Source organism: Pelodiscus sinensis, chromosome 1, assembly GCF_052426305.1.
Source record: "Pelodiscus sinensis isolate ZL-2025 chromosome 1, ASM5242630v1, whole genome shotgun sequence".
Classification (NCBI taxonomy): Eukaryota; Metazoa; Chordata; order Testudines; family Trionychidae; genus Pelodiscus; species Pelodiscus sinensis.
The window spans coordinates 240,480,189-240,495,376 of NC_143052.1; the positions used below are offsets into that span (position 1 = coordinate 240,480,189).

The 15,188-nt window shown below is 41.4% G+C and overlaps 1 protein-coding gene across 3 annotated transcripts in view; it reads right to left on the reverse strand.

Moving 5' to 3' along the window:
- Window positions 1-15,188, reverse strand: part of EDAR (ectodysplasin A receptor) — a 93,474-nt gene that overhangs the window by 69,517 nt on the left and 8,769 nt on the right. For 2 of the 3 annotated variants that reach the window (XM_075918069.2, XM_075918067.2), the window contains exon 2: window positions 13,922-13,955. The exons of the other annotated variant lie outside the window; for it this stretch is intronic. In XM_075918069.2, coding sequence (XP_075774184.2) covers window positions 13,922-13,924 — 3 coding nt within the window. In that variant the 5' untranslated portion in view covers window positions 13,925-13,955. The remainder of the gene's footprint in view (window positions 1-13,921; window positions 13,956-15,188) is intronic. 3 annotated transcript variants of the gene reach the window in all.

The window sequence follows — 15,188 nt, forward strand, 5'->3', positions numbered from 1 at the left end:
TTATGCTCCAATACATCTATTAGCCTACAAGATTCCACAGGACTCCTTGTCACTTGATTAGCCACTGTAACCCACAGATCTTTTTCAGTGTTACTGCTTCTCAGGCTAGAATTCCTCATTTGTTAGGTATAGCCTACATTCCTTATTTCTAGAGGTGTACCTTTAGCTATATTAAAATGTATACTGTTTGGTTGTGCCCACCTTCCCAAGCAATCTGGATTGCTCTGAATTAATGACCTGTCCTCTTCATTATTTACCATTCCCCCAATTTTTGTCATCGGCAAACTTTCAGTAATGATTTCATTTTTCTCCAGGTTATTAGTAAAAATGTTAAATAATTTAGGGCCAAGAACCAATCCTTGTGGGAACTCATTGGAAATACACACACTTAATTAAAAAAATGAGTCTAGTAGCACATTCAAGACTAACAATTTTATTATGGCATAAAGCTTTCATGAGTTGCAACTCACTTCATCAGATGCATCAAGGGGAAAGAAAAAGAAACAGATAGCAGGGGTACAGAGATGAAAGTGTTACATCAGAGCTAATTCAATCAGGATAGATGTAGATAAGAAGGTGAGGATACCTAAAGTACAAAATTACTTATGACAGTGAGGGAGCTGTTCCCAATCTCTATTCAGACCCTTTCTGGTGGTGTCAAGTTCGCATGTGAATTTCAGCTCAGCAGTTTGTCTACCTATAAATAATTGTTTATCATTAATATTCATTATTATTGGTTAATAATTGGCAACCTTTTGTTCAAAACACAGAAATAGAGTTCTTGCCTCAGAAACCATATAGTCTGAAAGACAGGAACATGAATAACAGGGCACAGTGGGTGATGTAGATGGATAACTTGGGGGTTTGGTTTTGTGTTTTAATTCCTTTTCATGGTGTTTTACAATACCACGTCTTGTGGGATTCACAGAAGCAGGCCCACTGATAGAGGGGGACAGTTTCTCCAGGGCCTGGTGATTCAAAAGCAGTGGCCAGTGCACCAGGCCCTTTAAATTGCCATCGGCGTTCTGTGCAACATGCTCTGGGCAGTGCTTGAGAGCTGGCTGCCCACAGCCCTGCCTATTCTGCTCAAGGACCTACCCCTTCTGGGAGCATGAAGCCCTTCCCTCCAGCTTATCCAGGCAAAGCTGTCGGCCCCTCTGCACAGAAACCAGATTTCTCATTTTAAGAGCATGCAGTTTTTATAGCTAAAATTATGTACCCATTTTTTTCCTGAGTAGTTATTGTCTTCCAATAAACAAGTAATTATTCATGGTTGGGGGAAACTGCTGACATTTGTTTAAGACTGAGTTTTATTAGGCTTTAGGTTGTACATTCCTGTTCATTCCCTCAGCCCACCATCAGTGTAGTGATATCATGCCATTGCAGCTTGTCTCTCTAGACAAGCTGTGCTTTTCTGTACTCATCAGACTGATGACCAGATGATTTGTTGAAATTTTTTGGGAAGGGGTTGGGGAGGATTGGAAGGAAAGAAATTGCACTAGGAAAGAAGATATTAAATTAACAAATGAGGCTCTTTGTCAGACATTTCTGAACATCTGAAAAAAAAATCCCATTTCTTAGGAGGCATGCAACACTCACAAGGGAGTATGATGTAATGAATAGATATTTTTTCTGTTATTTGATTTTGCCTAAGTTTCTCCCAACCAAATGGGAGTTTCTTAAGACTGGGAACATGTTTTTGAGCGCAGTAAGACTACAGGCAGTCCCCGGGTTACATGGATCCGACTTACATCGGATCCCTACTTACAAATGGGGTGAGGCAACCCCGCACTAGCTGCTTCCCCCCAGCAGACCAGGGAGACGCAAAGCTAGTGCCCTCCCCCCCCAGCAGACCAGAGAGATGCGGAGCGGCTTTTCTCAGCAGCCACCTCAGCTTGAGAATAAAGGACTGAGGGAAGTGAGGTGTGGGAGAATAAAACTGAGCTCTGGAGAAATGTTTGGCTAGAGTTTCCCCTACAATATGTACCAGTTCCGACTTACATACAAATTCAACTTAAGAACAAACCTACAGTCCCTATCTTGTACGTAACCCGGGGACTGCCTGTATTTGTACATTACTCAATGTCAGAACACTCCTCCTTCCTAAAAACACTGGGTGGAACCAGCTTCTTCGCAGCATACTTCACATGAAGTCCAGTGACTTCAATTATATATAGGTTCTTTTTTTACCATGCTTTTCACTGTAATATATGAGTGCTTACCAGCAGTGCCTTGAGCAATGTGACTGCATTGTGCACATGCTGCTTGTTGCTCAGTCTTTCCCTAGATGGAGAAATATATGCACTGTAGTGTCTAGGTTTGGTGGTGTGGAAAAGGGTGTTTGCTTTTAAATATAAATATTCCTGTTGTTATCGGTTTATCTTAAAGAAGGCAAGGTCCCAGTAAGGTGCCTCTTGTTCAGATTGGAGAGTGGTGAGGCTTGTGATGATCCTTACTGCCTAGGTAGGGGGCTCATTTCCATAGTCTCAGGGCTGCCCCTTAGAAAGCTCCATCTCCAGTATGGAGGAGTGTTATACTCACTGTGGAGAGTTCCACTGGGCCAGAGGAGTGGAGTTATTGACCATGGTCTTTGTCCCAGAGCCTTACACAACTTTTTAGACATCCTGGGCCCAGAACATGGAGCACTTTGAAGATGAGGAGTGAGACTCTGAAATTGATTTGAAATTCTCAAGCAGGGGTCTGCAACCTATTGTGCGTGAGCCAAATATGGCTCACTGGGGAACCAGATATGGCTCTTCTGGAGCCCCAACTCACTAGCCCCTCCCATAGCAGGGAGCCAGTGTGGGTGTTACAGTCTTACTGCCCCCCATAAGATTGGAACATCAGCGGGGATAGGGGGCAGAAAACGGGGGGAGAAAGCCCTGAGCCACCCCACCAGATCCAGTGTACAGGGAATAAGTTGAGTGAAAAATGGCTCCATGTGCTGCCTTTCTCCCTCCCCCTCCTCACCATGAGGTTTTTAAGGGGCTACGGTGTGTGTGTGTGTGTGTGTGTGTGTGTGTGTGTGTGTGTGTGTGTGTGTGTGTTTGTTTGTTTTGTTGCTTAACAACTCTCGAGGCTGAGTGATCATGCAAAACAAACTTAATTAGAGTTTATAACAGGTGTGTGTGTGTGTGTGGGGGGGTTCCAGTTAAATATTAGGGGGGGGTTAAATACGTTTTTATGAGTACACTGTCTCTGCTGAAAATCCCACAAGCTCCCAGAGCCTGCACCCCCAAATTCCCATCCCAGTCCCCTGCCCCAGCCCTGATCCTGCCCCCAAAATCCCTCCCAGAGCCTTAGGCAGGTGAGGGAGGGGCGGTCTTGGACCCATTGTAGGCACCACCAAAAATTCTGCCAACCTGCCCCCTGGCTGGGAACTGCTCCAACCCTGGGTGGGGAGTCCCCTCTCCTGCCCTGCTCTCACTAGGACCCCAGTAGGCTCTGGGTACGGGAGTCGCGGCTGGGAGTCCCGCTGTGGGGGGAGCAATCGCTGGCTCCGGCCTGGCTGCAGGAAGCTACTCGCTGACACTGCTCGCGGGGTCTCTGGGGCCAGGCTCTGAGCCGGATCCCTGAGCCCTGGCACGGGCTGCTGCAGGGCCCCCAGAGCCCGGGTTGCAGCAGGGAAGGGGAATCTCCAGCAGTGCCTGTACCCACTGCTCCCCAGGAACCTCTCCCAGGGCAGCGCTTGGGGGGCAGGTAAGAGAGACCCCCCCCCCGGGAGCGGCTCCCCAATGCCCCCAGGCTGCAGGGATTTTAGCTGCCTTGGTTGAGTGGGAAATTAGTAATCCCCACCCGTCTGGGTTGCCAGGCTGCCTCTGTATTGAGCTGGACAGCCTGGGATTTTTGCCTCCTGGCTGGGAAAAAATCAGAAAATACTGGACATTTTAGATGTCCGGTATTTTCTGGATTTTTTTACTGGACAGGAGGCAAACATACCAGACCGTCCAGTTCAATACCGGACACCTGGCAACTCTAAGAGACGCACCCTAATCCTGCTGCAGCTCTTCAGGTTCCCCCACTGTCAAGTGCTTGATGGAAATTCCTTCGACTACTGGATTAGCTGATTAAACACAATTTAACATCCCTGGAGTACAGTAGCCCATGTTGCTGAAGGGATGAACGTTTTGGAAGGAGTTGGAGTTTCCCAAGGGCTTCATGCTCAGGTATATCACATTGTTGCAGTAGAATAAATGAAGGCATGACTAACCTGAGATTGACCCCATCTGCAGGGATGGGACCAAATCACTTCCCCTGGCTAATACGGCAGAAAATATTACTTGTGGACGCTCCTATGTGAGAGCTCAGCGTCCATGAGGAATGTGTCAAGAGAGCAGCAGTGAACTTCCCAGCCTGGGTCCATGGTCTTAGGCTGGTGGAGCTCACCCTAGTGCTCTAAAAATAGCTGTACAGACAGAGCTTTGCAACTGTGACTAGGGCTGCAGCATGGACTCTGATGTCCAGGGAGAGGGGTGGTGGGTCAACCAGGTTGAGAGGCTTGCTCATGTAAGCTCCAAAAGGCTGTGCAGACATACCCCCCCAGACACTCTGACACTCTGGACTGAACTGACTAATTGTGTGTGGGTATCCTCAACAGATGGAGACTGCACTGTGACTGAACTGTTCAAAATGCCTTCCTCTGCCCACCTCTGTGTTGCTCAGGGTCAGTATCAGTCAGCTCTTCTATTTATTAGAATCATAGAATACTAGGACTGGAAGGGACCTCAAGAGATCATTGAGTCCAGTCCCCTGCCTTCATGGCAGGACCAAAAATGGTCTAGACTATCCCTGATAGACATTTATCTAACCTACTCTTAAATATCTCCACAGATGGAGATTCCACAACCTCCCTGGGCAATTTATTCCAGTGTTTAACCACCCTGACAGTTAGGAACTTTTTCCTAACGTCCAACCTAAACCTCCCTTGCCGCAGTTGTTGTTGCCTTGGACATCCAACAGAGAAATGTACAGCACGCTGGGGTCTCCAGGGTAAACAGTTATTTAAAAGAATTTAAATGCACCCTAAATCAGAGAGATCACAACCTGATTTTCGCTGATTGCTGCCTGACCAATTCTGGAGTTGTTTCCATATATTTATTTGCAACACAAATGTAAAAATAACTGTTCATATGAAATGAACGATCCCTATCAAGATAAAATTCATGTTCCTTTTGAACAAAGTATGCATTTGTTTTGTGAATCAGTGATATTTAGAGCCAGCCATGTTTTGAATTTCCTAGATGGTGTCTGCTTCTTGATTTCCTTGCTTTAGCTATTGTGATGACAAAAAAGAGGTGGGGCAATAAGAGGACAGTGCCAAATCAAATTGTGAGGTCCTGATGTCCTGTGTTTTCAGCTGATTAATTCCTATGTTATTTTTTGTTTGTTTGTTTTTGTATCTGAAGTGCTATTATCAAGAACTAAATAACCTATTAACTGTTCCAACTGAAACTTAAATAATCAGTAAGGAGAAAAGATAATCTGTTCTACAAAATTCCCAAAGGCAAAAACATTCAGATTATTTTTTACATGTAAAATCCTGAAGCTGCTTTTGAAGTTTTGCTTTACACAAACATACACACTTGCCTTAAAACTTCTGGATAAATGATAAACTCTGTTTATGAGCTCATTTTGGAAGGTGCTGAGAGCCTTTAGGTTCCAATTAAGCTGGTGGGAATCAGTACCACAGAACCCTTTGACCATCCTTGTAGAATAGACATCTTTTAATGTGGTGAAATCACCATATTCCTTTGGGGTTTAGAACCTACTATTTTTCATCAAAAATTATTTTAATAGCTATCACTGGATAAGGAAGGATCCTTTGAAGAAAAAGGTGTTGGTTTTAATTTTACTTCTCTAATTGCTGCCTATTTTGTACAGCCTCAACTATGCTTGTTAAATATTATGCCTCTAACATTTTTTTGATCCTCATTAATTATAGATCCAAAAAGTATACAAAGACAACCTGCCTACTCAGTACAATCAAGATTAATTGCATGGGTCCTTCGTAAGAATGAACCACCAACAGCTTCACAAAAAAAATGCTCGTCTTTAAGCAGCCCTTGGATAATTTTTTAAACTGTTACAGGAAGTGAGAGCCTGCCAAATTACTACGCCCATGAGCCTCACCTTCATTATCAGACTAAACGAATGCACACACCCTTCCACTTTTATCCTCTTCCAAGCCCAAGGAAAAGAAAAGGAGGGAATATAAAAAATCTTTACACAAAGAAGTGTTTCTGAAGTCTGGAATGTGCCTAGTTGTTTGAAGACACGATTTATACCTGCCACCCTTCTTTTAAGCACATTGTTGAGACTCGTCTGTTTTCAAAATCAACCACAGACTGACTGACTGTTTCAGGTACTTCATCTTATAATGACCACCTAATCTAAGATAAATGCACATGGAATTGTGATCACACTCCAGTAAAAATCAAATGCCTAATGCAGCCAGTGGGAGAAGATAAAAGTGGAGTGGTTGGGGACAGCAAATATAAAATGGGTTTGACGACTTAGAGTACACATGCAGGAGGCAGCAGTGCCTGGCTCCTGGATTCAGGCTTGGGACCATGTTTTTATTTAGGCAAAAGTGTGCATAGCACACTTTATATATGATCAACCGAGTCCCTTGCCTGACAGACTTACATTCTAGTACAGTGATGAGACAGGCTATGATATAAAATAATGTTGTGTAATATTTTTAGGCATGTTTCTTAGTGGGAGGATGGGCTATATAAAACCATTGGAACCAAGAAGAAACAGTTGAAGATCTCTACTTTCTATCTCCCAACTTCCTTTCCTATTTCAAGACTAAACATCATGCCATCAAACATTTATATACAGAGAAGCTTCAGGCTTCAACATTCCAGAAAAGCTCAGATGATTACAGGCTTTTTCATCCTCTTTTTTCAGGTGGGATCAGTGTAAGTCACAAAATTTTAGCATGTGTAAAAAAGAAAAAGGGTGTGAAGGAAAATCGATCAGAAAACCAAATATGCAGAAGAGGGGCAACATGTTCTGGACAGACCACAAAATATCCTCTAGTTTTAGTTGCTGTAAATCTGATATTAACAGGCATCAATGCTCTAGTTATAGAATACATTGGGGGGATGTGGACAGGGGGAAAAAAAGCCTGTCATAAATAGAAGAAACCTCCAACAATTTGCAGACTTAACATTAATTTTGCAGTATCACTCAGAGGCCCCAGCCATAATATGGTAGGTGCTATATAAAAACACATGAATGCAATCTGAAATATTGAACATTGTAGCTGGAAGTTGTTTGTGGTGGCAGCAGCAGACAATTAGGCATTCCAAGGTGGCAACATAGTGACAATACCATAAGAGAGTCACTGCCTAATAATCATTGAAATAAAATCAAAGAGAAAATGATATTTTGTATTGATCCATTCAGAATGATTTTCATTGGTTAGGCACTAAGAAGTATGGCAGGACTGGTCTCAGAAGGATATCGTGTCATCACAGCCTCAACAGGCTGATTTATCGCATATTATTTAGACTGCACGTCTCGTTAGTTATTTGTTAAAGATGGACATGAGTCACGGGAAGCTTGATCCAATGCCTGTGAGGTCAGTGGGAGTGTTTCCATTGACATCAGTGAATGCTGGGCTGGCCCCAACATTAGGCTTTGGATCTGGATTTCTAATTAATGTTCAGGGATGTTTAGATTCAGGGTTTTAACCGTCCATTTTAAAGACAATAGTCTTTTGCACAATTTCCAGGCTTTGGGGATGTTCAGATTTTGAGGTCTGATTGTTCCAACTCAGATGGATCCTATTCTCATTACGTCCTCATAAATTTAACTTCCAATACAAATAAAAAATGTTTCTAGGACACAATGCACTGTGTTCCTTTTCAGCTACACATTGCAAGTCTGAATGCAATAGATTTAAGATTTAAAAAGAAAATGCAAATGTCAGTTTTTAAACTTACACAAAAGAAAAACCCTTGTCTGGGATACAGTCCTCTAAATGAAGTACAGAGAGAAAATTACGCTCTGTCACAATTACCTCATTTTTTCCCACAGGTGAAAGGTTTTGCTTTTGTGCAACATTTCTCAAGGTTTGATATCCTTGTACTAGTGTCAGCAGGAGGTTTGTGAGGTTCCTAAAGAAATCAATTTCATGAGACCATAGTCAGAAGATTGGAAAAGGAACATAGATCCATGAGGCAGGATTCTATTGTTGACACGTAGCTTGGAGCTTTTTTAAGTTAAGTCATTAGGTACCTGAAAAAATAGCATTCTATATTTCATTCTGACACTTTAGCTCTTGGCAGCAAAGTAAGGCTGAGTACATTTTACGAAATAGCGGTCTCATTTAAATAACTATTGGTACAACTCAGCACATGTCACTCAGAAGCTTCTTTCACTGGAGTTTGTGAGAAGTTTGAGTAATGACAAAGAGCCAAATCACCCCTTCCATAGAAGAGGAGCTGCTGTGAGTTGTCACTCACAGGTGAAACCTATTCTCCTCCTCATGGGATGTATGTACAGAGAACAGAGTAGGGACACAGCCTTTAAAAGGCCGTGGTTGATATTTTGAGAATGCTAAGCATTCCAGGGAGGTGGAATCACCAACCCCCACCTTCAGGATGAGATGAGAGAAAATGGACAAGTTCCTATCTCATGTCATATATGTGTCTTCCTTCCCTCCTCCCATCCACGTACCAGAATAACCTCCAACGGAGCCATACTGTCATAGGAATGTCAGCTGGCTGAAAACCTGATGCCCTCAGGAGGCGGTCAGTGTGCTGAGGAGGTTTCCGCATAAGTAGTGTTAATAATGTCAGAGTAACTTTGCATCTAAAATCCTATAGCAGGGTGATGATGCTTTGTTGAGCAGCATGTCCCTCCATCTCCAGCCCCATCACCTTCCTTCTTCAGAGCAAAGGAAGAGATGTGATGCCATTTCCATTCATTTCCCCCACCTTGGACACTTTTTACTGGTTTTAACCCACTTTTTTTTTTTAAGGCCATTGTCAGGCAGTTACCAGAAGGAGTGGTCTGGCTCTGAATAAGTACTGCCTTGTATAACTAGAAAAAGAATGGCTTTTATACCGAAGTCATTGAATGTGCTCCAAACAGCAAAACTACATAATACAATATCATTTCCCCAAAGGAAAAGCTGTTTGAAGGAAATCAAAGTGAAAAAAAAAAGAGAGAAAAGGTGTGGAAAATACAGCCATCAAATATAAAACAACTGGTGAACCCACAATGTCACGCAATGCAGGGAGCCCCCTGAAGCATTTTTCTGAAATGCTTCAACTGTTGAAATACAAAAGCTAATCCTATTGGGAACATAAAAACAGATGGGAAAGAGTTTAAAATGGCAATGCATTTTGTACATAAAAGGTGAGTGAAGTACACAACTACCTTGGCTCTCCAATATCAACACATCTGTAACAACACTGCACAAAACATTTTGTAGTTAGTAATATTTTCATGTGAGTTACTTTGCAGGCTGAATTTTTGCTGGCTTGGCTCTGCTTTGTATTTGAGCTACATAAATCCATGTATGCACCTCAATGCCAAATTTGTATATCACATCTGACTGCAAGTGACATTTAATTAAAACCATAAATTATCTTTTAATGATAACAGTGAAGGTATTGGCAAATGAATTATCTTTCTGTTATGATTAATTCCATCAAAGATAGACACACCAATGTGTGCTGGGGCAAGGGTATTTTGACTGTTGCTAACAAGCTGTTTGATATGCTGCTAGCACTTTTTTTGTGGGCAGATAATGGGAAACAACCAAAAACCTGCTGTATCAATACTTATTGGCTTCAGACACCCCTTTATGAAAAGCAATGCACCATCAAGCCTGTTACTAGCATCTTGAAATGATGTATCCTTCAGATTTCAAGGAAATGTGACTAACTTCAACTGGCCTACAGAGGGCCACGGGAGCAAATCATTTCTACACTAGGGGGCAAAGTCCAACTAAGGTAATTTGAATTAATAAAATCAACATACCTTAGTTCAAATTTCTACATTGTCCCCACAGTGGGGAGGGGGAGTTCAACAGGAGAAACTCTCCCAACAACTTCCCTTACTCCTTGCACCCTGATGGCAAACCAGCGTAGAAGGGGGCATGATCGGTTGTTGATTTAGCAGGTCCTTATTAGACCTGCTAAACTGATCCTGAAAGATTGATCTCTGCAGCACTGATCTCCTGGTAAGTGGAGACAAGGCCTCAGACTGCTACATGAATAGAGCTGTTCAGCTGAAGTATTGAAGTGTGTATTTTTTCCCCTACATGGGCATCCCTCTGATAGAAAGATCCAGGAGCAGGTTGTAGAAATACAAAACATATGAACACAATATAACATTCAAAGCTCTTTAAGAGAGAGAAGATCAGTCAACAAGAAATGCAAAGACAAATTTTACCAACCTTATTCACAATGGCCTGTCTTCACTACAGAATAAGATACGCAACTTCAGCTACATTAATTACATAGCTGGAGTCAATGTATCATACATCGTGTTTCCACCCCCTCCACAGAGAGGGCATACTGGGTACCAGCCAGAGCTTCCCTCATAATTCGATTTATGGGTCCATACTAGACCCACTAAATCGAATGACAGAAGATCAACCTCTGGAGTGTCAATCTTCCATGTGGCCAATGAGTCATACCAGCTATTGAAATAAGTGGCCTACATATGAAGTAAGATACTAGTTTACATGAGGAAAGGTGGCAAAATCTCTAACTTAAAAGCCAAATAGGGTGAAAATGCATATCACCGTTTACTTACAGCACATGGGGGCTGTGTCTACACTGGCATGAATTTCCGGAAATGCTTAAAATGGAATACTATTCCATTTTCAGTTTTTCCGGAAAAGGAGCGTCTACATTGGCAGGCTGTTTTTCCGGAAAAGCCCTTTTTCCGGAAAAGCGTCTGTGGCCAATGTAGACGTGCTTTTCCGGAAAAGAGCCCCGATAGCCATTTTCGTGATCGGGGCTTTTTTCCGGAAAAGACTACTGGGCTGTCTACACTGGCCCTTTTCCGGAACAGTGTTCCGGAATAAGGACTTATGCCCGAGCGGGAGCAGAATAGTTTTTCCGGAATAGCAGCTGATTTTGTACAGTAGAGCATCGTTGCTTTTCCGGAAATTCAAGGGCCAGTGTAGACAGCTCGCAGCTTATTTCGGAAAAGCGGCTGATTTTCCGGAATAAGTGGCCCAGTGTAGACACAGCCAACATGTTTTATCATTTTCATTCTTCCACCTCAGAAATGTGAAAGTCTGGAAACAAACAATTATGAGATGTAGCCACTCCACTCATGACACACATTCCTTCTTCACTACTTATCACTGAAAGTAATCTATTTTTCTCCACCAACTTCAACTATGCCCTTTTTGTATTTTGAAATAATTATAAATATTGTTGACTATATAGAGTCAAATATGCTATTTAGCTGAAGAAGCAGTAAAGACTCCTCTATTAGTTTAATCACAGGATTCATTAGCAAATTTTCCTCTAAATCCATGTACTGAAGGAATAGTGTGATTCTTTTTATAAATGAAGCAGGAAATCAGTAGGGATTTGCAATGTATCAAATGTATATGGACTTTTAAGTTTATATAGTTGGCACATTTGTTTGTGTTTAACAACTAATATGTCATACTTTTTATTAAGTTATATTGTATTCTATGTCAAAGGTATATAAAACATTGGAAATTATACCCTTAATAAGGAAATGGAATTTTACAACCTTCTACTGGTATATTCTTCTTATATATATTTATGGTAATTATAAGAAGCTAAAATTAAAGTTACTAAAATGTAGGATTTCATTCAACAACTCCTTTTTCAATAATCTGCTAGTCAGTTGTTATTTTGACTTTTATATATTGTTATGCCAATTTAATTAAGAGGCAATGTCAGATTTGCACAGGTAATATAAGTTGAGTGCACTTACTTTTTCTTAAGCCTCCAGAATTCTAACTTTGTGTGTATATGTGTATTTCCACTTTTCAGCCAGACCTAACAATCTAGACAGGACAAAGTTCTATCAAATATTCTGTGGCAGACAATCCTGCAATGGCAGGGGAATTGCACCTGCAACGCACTGTCTTTTATTATTATTACTTATTTGTATTTTCTTAGCACCTAAAGCAGGGGTAGGCAAATCTTTTGGCCAAAGGGCCAAACCTCTGTAGGGAAATTGTGTGGAGGGTCATGAATACTCACAATATTGGGAATAGAGTATGGGAAGGGAGTCAGGGTTCTGGATGGAAGTTCTGATTCTAGGGTGGGGCCAGGGATGATGGGGATTGGGATGCTGGAAGGTAAACGAGGCTGGGATCAAGGGGTTTTGAGGACAGGAGGGGGATGAGGATGAGACAGGCTGTTGGGGTGCAGTGGGAGGGTGTAGGATTTGGTTGGAGGTACGAGCTCTTGGGTAAGACTGGGATGTGGGGTTTGAAGTGCAGGAGTGTGTGCCAGGCTGGTATGAAGGGGTTCAGAGGGTGGGAGGGGAATCAGGACAGGAAAAGTGAGTTGGAGCTTCGGAGGGGCTCATGGGTGCAAGTTTCGGGTGGTGCTTAAGTTAAGCAGCTCCTGGACATAGTGGCTTGTTCCCACTCTTGCTATACAGAGACAAAGCTACGTGCTGCCTCCACAGCTCCTGTAAGTTGTGGTGCCTGGCCAATGGGAGCTGCAGAACTCATACTTAGGCTAGGGGGCAGGGTTTGCAGAGCCCCCTGGCTATCCTTGCTTCCAGGAGTTGTGAGGAGCCACAGCACATGTGGAGCAAAGTAAGCCCCCCACCCCGCTCTCCAGTGGGAAGTCAAAGGCCAGAGTAAAAAGGTCTGATGGGCCAGACTCCGTCCATAGCCCATAGTTTGCCCACTCCTGACCTAGAGGCCCCATCAGTCCCCTGATTGTGATAGGTGCAATACACGTGTCTCTAATTTCCTGTTGAGAATATATGTTTGACTTGTATATAAGTGAGGGGGGGAGGGGAAAAGGTTAGAGAGAGAACCTCTTTGTAATTAAAAATAATATTCAGAATGTATCAGCTTTCATCCATCTTACTAACCTGTGCAACTAATCTGACAATAAGCAAAAAATATTAGATCCACTATATTAAAATTAGCTTCTGTAGTTAACAGAATTGGAGACAGTTTTCCATGAAATCAAGGACCATATGTCAGTCGTAATGGGCAACTGTAGTCTTTCCAGATTTTTTTGTTTTGAAAGGGGTTAGAGGAAAATTTACAAGGGTTACCTCCCTCTTTAATTGTACCTCTTTATTTATGTTTTAACACTGAGAGTTACATGTAGAAAAACACACATTTATGTGCAGTACATTTAGACATTGCTCAAGCCCTTCTTGTTTTGTGGTATTAAAAGTTTCTTTAAGTAAAACTTTGTCACTTACATTTCAGTCTATGAAACACTTTAATGTATAAATACATATGAAAGGAATAATTGGGTTAACAAAAATACACTAAGTTCACCTAAAGCAGAAGTATATGTTTATATATTATGTTCGGTATATGCAAGCACACTTCAACTTTATTTATATATACTATAAAATTGAATTTAAAATGGAAATTGCTTTCACCTCCAAAGAAGACAATAATATCACCAGCTTGCTACATGTAAACTTATCGCAATACTAACAATGAACTGGCACAAAAATGCTTCACAAAAACTTTCTAACCAATATTATTTTACATCATTTCAAATCAAAATACCACAGGTATGAATCCTTTTCAAATGGACTTCCATCAGTACTATGATAGTCTCACTGTTACAACTGCTACGGACCAACTAACCTTGTATATGAGATTACTAACCCTCAGCTATACCTGGTACAATTTTCTCTTATGGGAGATTCCAAGTTACTTAGATTTATGAGGTGAGAGTATTGTGATGTCTTCTCTTACCATTGTGCTGCTTTTGTTCTTCTTTCATTCCCATCTTAATGGCCGCACAAGTTGATAGATGCAAAGAAATAATGGAGATATGTAAATTCAGTGGTTGATGCTGGGGAGGCAGACCAGATTGGGCAGTGTGGGAGGTAGGAGCCACCCAACATTCATACTGTTGGAAAGAAACCTTTAATGTCTCATCAGCCTGGCACTTATTAAAAAAAAAAAAAAAGAAAGAAACAAAACCACAATCTGTCCTGAAGCTGGAAAAACTGGGCGTCTGACTGCAATTTATTCAGACATTAGTAATGAAAAGAGATTACGGAACCCATGACATCTTTAGGTTTTGGTAGCCAGAAATGTTATCCTCTAAAATTAGATTCATGTATATTGTTCTGGAGCCATTTGAGAAACTTCCATTAATATAAAAATTACAAAATTAATTTATTTCTGAGACTGTAATCAAACTCTGAAATTTCAACTCATTTTAATAAATATTTCAAGAACAATTTTGTGACTGTGTTGTTTCATTTTTCGATTAGCTCTCCTGTTTGATAATTGGTTTGTTGTCATTATCAATTTTTTTTTAGCAATTTTAGTACCACTTACATATCAATGCACCATAGAGTGCAGAACAGTATGGGGCAAGCTGCTGAATACCGGCAAACTCCACTGATCTCAGCACATCTCTCAGGCTTTTTTAATTACTCTATAGCGAAAGAATACTTTTGCATTGTTCATACACAAAGAGCAAAAAGTTGATTATTTCAGTCTGGATAGCTCCAATGAGCATATGGAAAAGAACAACGAAAGAACAAATCTAAATCTTCATGAGAGATGACAGTGTGGCAAGACCCTTATCTTTCATACAGTGCACTGTCCCTGCAAAACTTAGAGAGGGAGGTTCCTTATAGTTAAAAGTACAGCTCCTAAGCCAGAAAAATTTACAAGCATGGGTAGTTCCATTGGTTTCTAGGGGACTTCTCACATTATCTGAGTATTTGTATGCTTTGCTGGATCAGTCAGTGTACAGAAAACTGAATCGTAACATATCCCACACATCTATATAACAACTTATATCACAGAAAGCAAGAAAAAAAAGACAAAAAAATCCCTCATTTCATTCCTGGTACTTTACATTCCTTCTGCTGAAATATTCAACTTTTTCAAGTCGTCATTGCCTATTCTAGAACTCAGTAGATATGTTTCTAGTAGATAAAAAAGAACACTAAATCCTTGCCTCCTGCTCCTCGCATCTTCAAAGGTACCATTTAAAGTTAAC